At 46.5% G+C, this 11,188-nt stretch overlaps 1 protein-coding gene across 9 annotated transcripts in view; it reads left to right on the top strand.

Annotated features, from left to right (window-relative positions):
* The window catches only part of LOC123926512 (adipocyte plasma membrane associated protein), a 36,584-nt gene extending 25,621 nt beyond the window's left edge, over positions 1–10,963 (top strand). For 4 of the 9 annotated variants that reach the window (XM_045980408.1, XM_045980407.1, XM_045980415.1 and 1 more), the window contains 5 exons: positions 451–567; positions 1,855–2,029; positions 2,633–2,767; positions 3,199–3,391; positions 6,578–8,646. In XM_045980408.1, the coding sequence (XP_045836364.1) occupies positions 451–567; positions 1,855–2,029; positions 2,633–2,767; positions 3,199–3,391; positions 6,578–6,934 (977 nt within the window). In that variant the 3' untranslated portion in view covers positions 6,935–8,646. The other 5 variants (XM_045980410.1, XM_045980413.1, XM_045980412.1 and 2 more) reach the window with 5 other exon arrangements.
* Positions 10,964–11,188: the final 225 nt, after the last annotated feature.

Raw genomic sequence — 11,188 nt, forward strand, 5'->3', positions numbered from 1 at the left:
ATCTGAGGAATAAAATAGTATCTTTCCCTTTAAGCCAGGTGGAGGGAAGACTGCCAAGGCCCTAGATAGGCAGAATATTCAGGTCAGGCAGGGATTAAACTGACAATTACCGAGGTCCTGGGGGGGAATTCTAGAGTTGGGGTCTGGGTCCTGATGATGTCCCTGAGTTAACTGTTCAAGCCTCAGGATGCTGATATGAATGCAATTCTTGGATACCAATTGCTGTTGATTTGTTCAGATCCATATTCTCAGGTGGTCCCTCTAGATACACCAGACAATGTCATAAGTTCTGAGGGGACTGGAATACTGGGGAATAGCTCTGTTTCTAATGCCGTATCCTTTTCTGTTCTGAACAGCAGGATGTATATTTAAGAAGGGATGGAATAGGTACTTGGAGGCACAGGTACAGTCTGGGACCAGCCACTGATTGCTATCCATTTGTTTCCCTAGAAACCCGAGATGATGAGCCTGCTTGTGGAAGGCCCCTGGGCATTCGGGCAGGGCCCAATGGAACCCTCTTTGTGGCTGATGCATATAAGGGACTATTTGAAGTAAATCCCTGGAAACGTACGTAGCAATGCCTTATTTCCTTCTGGGATTATTTCAGATGTTTTTAAACAATATGTGCATAAGTGGATTTAATAGAATTTGTTCAGTACAGTCTACTAGAAACTCTAATATTTTCTTATTCATTGAACAATCTTGGAAGTACTGCCTACACATATCAGCTATCAATTAACAATACCCTAATTTCCTATTTGTGTTTTAGCAACAGGGTCTATTCCACAAAATGTTAGAACTCCTATCTTTATTTTTCTGTGTCTCTGTCTTATCTTCCAGTTTGTTTTCTGTCTCTTTATTTGTTCTTCATCCACTTCCTCGTCCCATTTTTTTCCCTGTATGTGCTGCAGCAGGGGAGTTTGTATGACGTAAGAATTTGTTATTGTTAGAGGGGGTGGTGTCTGGGGCTCTGGATAGCCCTCTCTGCCGTTGGCTGGCTGTGTGACTATGCAGGTGCCTTAGCCTCTCTGTGCACAGGTTATTCATCCATGAAACAGGGCTAAGGGTAGTGCCTGCCTTGTCAGAGTGTGTGAGGGTTTAAATGAGATTGTACATGGAGACAGTTTAGCACTCTATAAATGGTTACTCTCCTGTTTTTAAAGTTTACCACTGTCACCATTTCTGTATTTAAAACTGGATGAATGGGACATCTTGTATTTCTGTCAAGCAAACTGAAAGATAGCTGCCTTTCACCCAAGATTCTTAATAGATTTTTTAAATGTCATTTGGTCTTTTTTTTTTTTTTAAGATTCTATTTATTTATTTGACAGAATGACAATAAAAGAGGAACACAAGCAGGGAGAGTGGGAGAAGGAGAAGCAGGCTTCCCATTGAGCAAGGAGCCCAGTGTGGGGATTGATCCCAGGACCCTGGGATCATGACCTGAGCTGAAGCCAGTTGCTTAACCAACTGAGCCACCCAGGTACCCCAAAAGTCATTTGGTCTTGGTGAAAGGAAGAGGTCCTCATCCTTAGAGGAAGGGTTTTGCCGTTAATGAAGTCTTTGTAAAAACATTCATCTCTAAGAGCTGAAAGAAAGGAAAACAGTGTTTTTTACTGGAAGAGGGAATAAATCTACTAGCATATGACATGGAGAAGCTCATTTTAGTTTTTCCTTTTAAATCAGGTATGCTGATTGAGACTTTGAAATTATTGACATACAAGTTCTTAGAATGAAAACAGGTCTTCTCTTCCTCCCTCCTTTCCTTCCTTTTTTCCATTATTTTCTTTTTTTTTTCCTTCTTTGTCCTTCCCTCTTTCCTTCCCTCTCTTCTTTTCTTTCGTCCTACCTCAGGTGAAGTGAAACTGCTGATCTCCTCTGAGACACCCATTGAGGGGAGGAAAATGTCCTTTGTGAATGATCTTACAATAACTCAGGATGGGAGGAAGATTTATTTTACGGATTCTAGCAGCAAATGGCAAAGACGAGATTACCTGCTTCTGGTTATGGAGGGAACGGATGATGGGCGGTGAGTGTTCATTTCAGATCTTCTACTCGGTGAGATCATCAGTCAGGCAGGGTGACTTCGACAGAGCTTATCTGTGGGAGTCATTGGAGTGTTTCTGAGAATAATATTATAGCTCTAGAGACAGGACTTTCATGATTTCTGGAAACAGGTGATGGATGCAATAAAACAACAAGATGTCCTCACTTTTTCTTTGAAAAAATGTAATTAAAACAGGCCAGTTGATCTGAGCATGTGGTCTAGGCAGTCTGGGTGATACCTCCCAGGTTGGCCTCTGTTTCAGGTCATCCCTCCCAAGGGGGACTCCTTTGAGGCTGGAGCCATGGGGGCCCTCCCTGGTGGTGAGCCAGCTCCCAGCGCAGAGAGAGAACTGACTGAGGGGTTCTCTGGAAGAGGATGCCTGGGGTCTGCTCTGGATGGGAAGGCCCCCAGGGGCCAGCCTGGAGTCAGGTCTGGGCAGAGGACCACCAGGGGGCCTTGTCACTACAGCATGAGGCGGACCCCCTTCCACAGGCCCTCTGCCTGAGGCTCAGAGGGGAGCAAGGCTCTAAGGTGGCAGGGGCCACAGACTCTTCCGCTTGAGCATTTGCTGTTGGTGCTCCACAGCCTACTAGAGTATGACACAGAGACCAAGGAAGTGAAGGTTTTACTGGACCAGTTGCGGTTCCCTAATGGAGTGCAGCTTTCTCCCACGGAGGACTTTGTCCTGGTGGCGGAGACGACCATGGCAAGGATAAGAAGGTGCGTGCGACCCCAGCCGAGCTTTGGGGGTGTGCCATAGCTCACTGTGGCCCAGCCTGGGTTGCAAGGAGGTGTTGAGCTACATGATTGGAGATGGGGCAGGGCACCTTCTCCTTTGTCTGATAGTGGAAGCAGTAAAATTCAGGGGTGCCTTTTCTTTCTCCTCCATCTCAGACTGCTTGTAACTTGCAGTCTGGGAGAGTCTCAATTTAATGCTGACCACACATCCTGGGTCCCTTTCCCATCGGGTGGGACGACTCCCTGCTACCGCTTCTAGCTTTCCCCCAGGGTGGTGCATGCCCTTTTCACCATCTTGTGTCTTCCTTCACGGTGGACACGTTTACAATTATAAATCAATTTTGGTGTTTGACTAAAAGTTTTCCTTAAATTTGGGGGCCACTGTTCACCATTTGCTTGGATAAATTTTTCAGATTCTACCTGTCAGGCCTGATGAAGGGAGGGGCTGATCTGTTCGTGGAGAACCTGCCTGGATTTCCAGACAACATCCGACCTAGCAGCTCTGGAGGGTACTGGGTCGGCATGGCAACCATTCGCTCCAACCCCGGGTTTTCTATGTTGGATTTCTTATCCGAGAGACCCTATATAAAAAGAATGATTTTTAAGGTAACTGTGAAAACTGTAATTCCAGAAAACAAAATGAAAATGCATCTAATTACGATCTTTTTTGACTTTTGAAGCTCGAAAAATTCTTGTGCTGCTTATAATATTTGGTACTTATAGTGACTTATATTTTAAGTCTGAGTGAGCAAAGGGAAGGGGAGGAAAATGGGAGAGAGGGTCTTAAGCAGACTCCACACCCAGTGTGGAGCCCGCTGCAGGGCTGGATCTCATGCCTCTGAGATGATGAGTGATGACCCAACCTGAAATCGAGAGTCAAGCATAGGATGCTTAACTAGCTAAACCACCCAGGCGCCCCACTTTTAGTGACTTCTTTAAAACACATTTTATGCTTCAGACTGAAATGTAAGGTGAAACACTTGAACTCTTTGATGTTACCCTTCTGGTTTCCTTGTCTGGGTACTTTTACCATCACCCTCACCATCCTGTCCTGTCAATCACACCTGCCCCTTTGTGATAGCTGTTTCAGGCCTTCTCCCCGCCTCCATAGACCCTGCAACTTGGCCTCCAAGTGGGGCCCCTGCAGACCACACTACTGTTCCTCCTCAAAGGGTGTCAGGCACACCTTCCTGCAGCCACACATGGAGACACACTTTCCTCAGACACCATCCCACCCTGGTTCCTCCTGCCTTCTGAAGCCTTCCTGTCAGTCATACTCCCCCATCCCCAGAGGATCCTGACCTTTGACCTCTTAGCACACCAAACTCTTTTTCATTACAAAATAATCACCCACCCTCACCAATGGCCAGCCACAGACCCTTTAATGAAGCCTTTCCTCCAGTGGCTTCCCTGAAATGTCCTCAGTGTAATTCCCTGTGTCTTACACTATGGATGAGGAACTGGCTAATATTGGCACTTCCGTCATGCAGAAGTCTTCATTTCCAACAAGCTCCATTTCACAGGCTGAATAGACGTTTGAAACTGAGATTGGATTTGAATATTGAATAGATATTAAAATAATTATAACTTAAGGCCTTGGAAGGTACCAGGCAGCAATTACCGAGTCTGCACAGTACGGGGCCCTATGCCTGGGCCCTGCTGAGGGGCTGTAGGCACCTGGACGCTAGTGTATGGCCTTTAGTTTTGTTGCAAGTTCTGTGGGTATTTTCCTCTTCTTTGCCTCATTGGCTCCAGAGCCAGAATTTTTTCCCACTGTGAAAAGAAGGCAGAATGGTGAGGTAGGAGGAAGGTCAGGTTTTAGTTTTTGCTTTTGTTCTTTGTTTTTTGTTTTTTTGTTTTTTTTTAAGAACAGGGGTTTTGAAGTCTAGGCCCGTTGTGGGACCCTGGCCAAATGATGTGATCTCTCTGCCTCAATTTCTCTATCTTTCAAGTGGGAGGAATAACAGCATCATTCTATTTCATTAGGAACTGAAAAAATGTAATGGGGATATGCATATAATGCCAATAGCTGACTGTTGTAGGTGTTCTCTTTCTATTCCTGTCTATTTTCCCGCAGTGAAGTGGTGCTGGTGTGTCTCTCCCCACCCCAGCCCCTGACAGAACGCATGCTCCATCAGGGCAGGTGTTCTTCTGTTTCATTCGCTTGTCCCCAGAACCTAGAACATGATAGGTGCTCAGAAATTACTGTGGAAGTGATGTGTGCTCAGAGAGATGAGGCTACAAGTGTGAGAAGGAGCTGGAGTGGTGGCACATGTTCCCAGCACAGGAGAGCTCCACACCTTCCTGAAGCAGATCGAGAGCAGTGGGAGAGGACCATAGCCTTGCAGACATGACAAAGTCTAGATCTTATCCTAACTTTCGTTGAAGTCATGGAGGATTTTTGTTTGTTTTTAGCTTTGAGATAGTATCAGACTTAGGAAATTAGCAAGAGGGTACAAAGAATTTCTTTCCCTGAACTATTTGCAAGTAAGTTGCTGACCTGATGCCCTGTCATCATCAGGGTTTGGGAAGTTGCCCTCGTGGATTCAACCCAGGCTGAGGTGTGGCCTTCAGTTGCCATGTCTCTTTATTCTCCTTCGATCTGGAACAGCTCCTCAGTCTTGATCTTTTTGAGAATTACAGGTCAGTCATGTTGTAGAATGTTCCTCCATGTGGGTCATCGGACATTTCTTGTGATTAGACTTAAGTTATATGTCTCTGGCAGGAAGACCACAGAACATGTGTTCTTAGTATGTCTTGTCTGGAGGCACATGATGTCAGCTTGTCCCATACTGGTGGTGGCAGCGTTGGCCATGTGATTCAGTGATGAATGTTGGCTTCTCCACTGTGAAGTCACTCTTTTTCCATTGGTAATTAATAAGTATTTTGTGGGGAGGTACTTTCTAAATAAGTAAACATCAGTGTGATCTCATGGTTGCCTTTATTTTTCAGTGGTTTATAATCTCTTACTGCCATTATTTATTTTGAGGCTCAGATTGTCTGGCTGTGGCCAGCGGGAGCCCCCTCAGTGTGGCTCTTGACTTTTGCACATGTCCCTACTGTTTTTGGAGTGGTTCCTTGCTTTCTGGCACAACACGTTGTTCAGGCTTATCATGCTCCAACTCCGTAATCGACCACTTCTCCATGAGCCCTGGTTCCTTTTACAGGGGATCTGGTGCTACATGTGCTCATGGCTTTTGGTGTGTCACTGCTCCTAGTCCCCCTCAACAGACAAAGCTGGGGAACATATGCGTTTGTATTCGTACATAGATAAATACATTTAACTCTTGAGCAACATGGGGGCTAGGGGCACTAGGCCCCAAGCGGTCAAAAATCTGCATATAACCTTTGACTCCCCAAAGACTAACTATTAACAACTACTGTTGATTAGAAGCCTCACCAGCAACAGTTGATTAACATGTAATTTGTAGTTATGTGTGTTTTTACAATAAAGTAAGCTAGAGAAAGAATATTATTAACAAAATAATAAGGGAGAGAAAATACATGCATAGCATTGTATTTATCAAAAAAAATTGCATATAGGTAGACCTGCTGTGGCTCAGACTGGTGTTGTTCAAGGTCAGCTGTGTATGTGGTGTATGTGTACATGTTTACACATGTGTTCATTTATTTGTTGTCTGTTTATTTAAATTGAAAACTGTAAGTAGTGCTGGTATTTTGGCTTCTGGTCCCATACCACAGGATTTATTTTGGTTTTCTCCACTTCCATAATAGTACTTCTGTAATAGTGAAACACCTGGATCCTATTATCCTTCATATCTGTTTGATCAGATTCCCAGGATGTCAGCAGTCTGTGGCCATTTCCCCCATCACACGGCCACTGCTAGGGCTCTGGCATCCACACTGGGCCTTCTCCCTCCTCCTGGCCATGTGAGGCGCCTGCATTTCTCCTCAAGGGCTCTGATGCTTATACCAAGCTGTCCCCAGGTAAACACCCTCCTCACTCTTCCTGGGCTCTGCCAGCCTGTGCCAGGCCCTGCTTGGGCTCCAATACCCCATTCTGTGCCCCTGCCCGACCCCCAGTGTGGACTCTCCCTCACCCTGCTTGGACTGACTCGTGGTCTGGGCCACTGTAGTTCCAGCCTCTGCACACACCTACCTTGCTGGGCCCTACAAGCTGCTCCCTGACTGACTTCTGCAGGAGAGGTGTGATGTAGAATGAGACAGTTTTAAAGAGACAACTGTAGCTGCTTCTTGGGGAGCAGCCTGTAGCATGGTTCCACAGGCTGTGAAAAGCCTGGTGTGGAGGAGGCTGCTGAGCCAGGAAGGGTAGTGGGGCAGGGCCTGGGGTGGGGATGGTACGTACAGAGCACGTAATAAGACCCTATGGTGCTGGGCTTGCAGGGACAGGAGAGAAGGGCAGGCCGGGGTCAGCAGCTGGTATCCAGGACCCTGTTTCCTTAGACAGGGTGTCTATCAAGTTTGAGGAGCTATTAGAAATTCTGGGTGGAGAAGGGCCAGCCCCAGGGTTTGGAAATTGGGGTGGAGATTTGGGAGCTTTCTGGGAAAACAACTTAATCCCAGGAGAGGGGATGATATGCCTTAGGGATAAGATGGAGAGAACAGAGAAGGAGGACCTAGCACTGAAGTGAGGTGGCATTTCAGGGGCCGTGGGAAGTCTTATGAAGTATTCTAAGCTATAATCAACTCTGATTGCCCTACCGCTTTCTAGAACACAGTTGACTTACATGGCTGCTTGGACCTTTCCAATGACTAGGAGACATTATTCATTGGACATTTACAGTATAAAGGTATACATCTCACATTAAAAGGTATACATCTGTCTATTAATTTTCACTCACTGGTCTTATGCAGTAGCATACTGTCGTCATTTCCTCCCTGGTATCCTGTTCTGCCAGAAATTGTGTTATCTCACGCTCTGGTTTCTCTGCTTAAAACCCTTCAGTTGTCCCTTGTGGCCCTTGACCTGGCTGAGCCATGGGGCTCCTGGAGGGTGCTCTGCTCCTTGTGGACGTTATTGCTACACTGGCTTCAAGCAGAGCCACCAGGGCCTGGGTGGCAGGGGCACATTCATTTAACCTGTCCAGGTCTTTTCTCCAACATGAACCACTCTCAGATCTCCATCATTTGCACTTTGCACATATGAAATATTTTAAGCCCAGTCTGAGGGCATGGCATTTATTCTAGTAAGGCTGTGCTGGTTTAAACCTGGCATTCTGGGGTCCATGTCAGCGTGGGCTTAGCTTCAGTACTGTGTCTTCCTCGGATGTGAGGAGCCATGAACCCTTCTCTCGGTTCACCCAGGTCTTCTGGAGTGGCACCCGCATCGGGTCTGGTGGGTACTGTGGCGATGGGTGTTGGAAAGCTACCATCCTGGTGCCAGGCTAGCCTTGCCTCTGGATGCAGGTGATGGGAGGCTCCTTGGCCTGCTCTGCATGGGGGCCGATGTGGGGGAGGTCTGCGGGGCGACAGGCCCTGTGCCAGGGTCAAGGGAGCTGGGTTAACCTGCCTCTGCTTTATGTAGTTTCCCTGTCGTTAGAAGAGCTGGGCCCTTACGGGATGGTGAGGGGATGTGGCATTTGTGAAAAACAAAATTCAGCCGAACACCTGTCAGCTTATTGGCTTTGTTCAGTGACTCATGAGTCAGAGACCATACAATACAGATAGAAAGCTGGGAGGAGCAGTACCAAATGAAAGACTTTTAAAGGCAGGAGGGAGAGGGAGCAAGGAGGTTACACATCTGGTACTGTTCAGGTGATTCCTGATTGACTGGTTTAAGATTCCATTTCTAGGACAACCCAAACTGTAAATAAGGTAGGTCTCAATTTGGTGACTTGGGGCTAAGCGTAACTGACTCCATTTTGAGCCTGCGGTCTTGTTTTTAGCAGGCTGGATCTGCTCACACCACCCTCTTGGTCAGAAGCTAACCTCTCCTCACACTGTGCTTCCCTCCCAGCTGTTTAGTCAGGAGACTGTGATGAAGTTTGTACCACGGTACAGCCTTGTTCTAGAACTCAGCGACAGCGGGGCCTTCCGGAGAAGCTTACATGATCCCAACGGGCAGGTGGCCTCCTACATCAGCGAAGTGCACGAGCACGACGGTCACCTATACCTGGGCTCCTTCAGGGCCCCCTTCCTCTGCAGACTCAGCCTCCAGTCTGTTTAGCACAGTAAAGGCTGTGCCAGGAGTCCTCGCACTGGGTACCACCACTGGTCCAGGAGATCCTGTGCACAAAGCTCTTTCTTCCTGCACCTGCCGGTTCTTGGACATGGACATTGGAAGTGGACAGTGAGACCCTGTGGATGTCTGGGCCCCTGTGGGATACCCCTCACCTGGGTTTCACATTGCAGCTAGAGGGAAGCATAACATGCCACAGGGAAGATAAATCCATGTTAAACCATTTTTTCTTTAAAAACCTTTCTAAGTACAGTGATTCTCTAGGACTTATAGTAGGCCTCAGAGTTTGGTGGATAGAGCAGTAGATGAGATGTCCAGGGATCTTGTTTTCACTACTGCTGTCCTGCCAGCCTCAGTACCTTTACTATAAAATGCAGTAATACCTGTCTTTGGGGGTGGGGCACAGGAAGGGCAAGGAGAGCTCAGTGCTAAAGTGTGTGGAGGCTGGTGGGTAGAGCTCTGTAAGTGGTAGAGCTGTATTCTCCAGAGCCATATGGGACATGGGCCCTTGACCCTGTGTGTTCCCTTCTATAGCTCGTCCCCTCCAGCCTACTTCAGTTTAGCCCCACTCTGAACCACAGGGTTTTCAAGACTCCTGAGTCCCCATCAACCATTTGAAGACAAGGACCTGAGTAAGTGGATAGAGGCCTGTTGATCCCAGAAGCTCAGAATGGACCTGCTGGACTTCTCTGTGAATAATCTGCCACATCGATAGAACGATCCAGCAGTTGGATGCCACAGGGCAGGATCTAGGGGAGTCCTGTTGACACCCCTTTGTTCCTTACCTATAGACCAGTAGATGAATAGTGCACATGTTAATATCATTTGCTGGAGTGTCACAAGCCCGAAATTGCTATATATCCTGACAAGTATGTACAAACCGGTCCTAATTTTGTCAGGGGGACCTGTGTAATAATGATAATTAAATTGGCTTTTCTGCTCATTAACCTTTTCTGATGGTGTTGCCTGGGAGTTTCTTCTCTAATAAGGTTGGCGAATGGAGTTTGATTCCGTTGCGGGCTGATAGGATCCTTTTGGCCAGGACCTTGCTTAGGGACAAGCAGTCCATCTGGCTTGCTCAGTGTCTCTCACAGGGAAACGGCCTCTGGCCATCACCTCCTGGTGGTGCTTCATTCTGGGCAAGTCGATATTACACTGTGTTCCTATTTCCAGCCCACAGAATGGGGCTGATACCTGCTCCTTTCTGTCCTGGCTGTTTGTAAGAATACATAAGACACTGTGTCTCTGGAATCGTTTTCAGTCACTTGACAAGGAAATATTTGAAATAGGCAAAATGATGACTGTGGTAGAACCTGAACTGCTTGTGCGGTGTCGCACTGGCTGACAACAACCCGTCTGCTCCCTCTCCCGACCGTGGCCCCCCTCCCCTGCGCTGGCCTGGTCTCATCGTCGGGGAAAGAGTCAGGATCTGAAGGTTGGCTCGTCTGTTGTGTTGCGTGCTCAGGGATGGCTTTAAGTGCAGCAACAATGAGACAGAGCCGGATGCCGGCTTCAGTCCAGCCGGTGTGACCCAGAATTTGTTAGGTCAACGACTCAATATTATTTATGTTACTTTAGGGGAAAGAAAATTGCATATAGATTATGAAATACTTTTTAATAGTTGATGGTGCACCCCCATATATCAGCTGTATAGAAATAAGGTAAAAAGTGATCATTCTGCCATAAAAAAAACAAATGTACGGAATGTATAAAAGCTGACTTCTTGATTGAGAACAGAGGGCTTTGCTTTTTAGTCCTTGCTTTTCACCAAGGTAAAGAAGCTGGTAAATTGCTTTTCACAGTTTTTAGCAAAGGAGTCTTGATTTTGACTTAGATGTTGATTTTCTGTGTCAACGTGTCACTTCCTGTGTTTTATCTGGTAATTTGCCATGCTGAGGTACAAAATATAGCCTCATTAAGTTTAAATATGTGGTATGGTTTTATTGTAAACTTAAAGCAGATTTGCCCTAATGTGAATTACTAACATGCTTTTAAAATTAAATCAAGTGATTCATTCATTGTGTGCTTCTTTATTATCTACTACAAAACCTCCAGTGGGACTCAGATACTACCTTTAATAGGACAGAAGCCCTGTTTTATGATTTTTATCATCAACATGCATTTGCAGAGTGGTCTTTAGTTTATAAAGTGTTTTTGTGAACACTGACATTTTACTGATGGAAAGAGATAATAGTCATTTTTTAGGGGGAACTGAGGCTTGGTGGGGGGTGGTTGGAGAGGAC

Source organism: Meles meles, chromosome 16 (assembly GCF_922984935.1).
Source record: "Meles meles chromosome 16, mMelMel3.1 paternal haplotype, whole genome shotgun sequence".
In the NCBI taxonomy this organism is placed as follows: Eukaryota; Metazoa; Chordata; class Mammalia; order Carnivora; family Mustelidae; genus Meles; species Meles meles.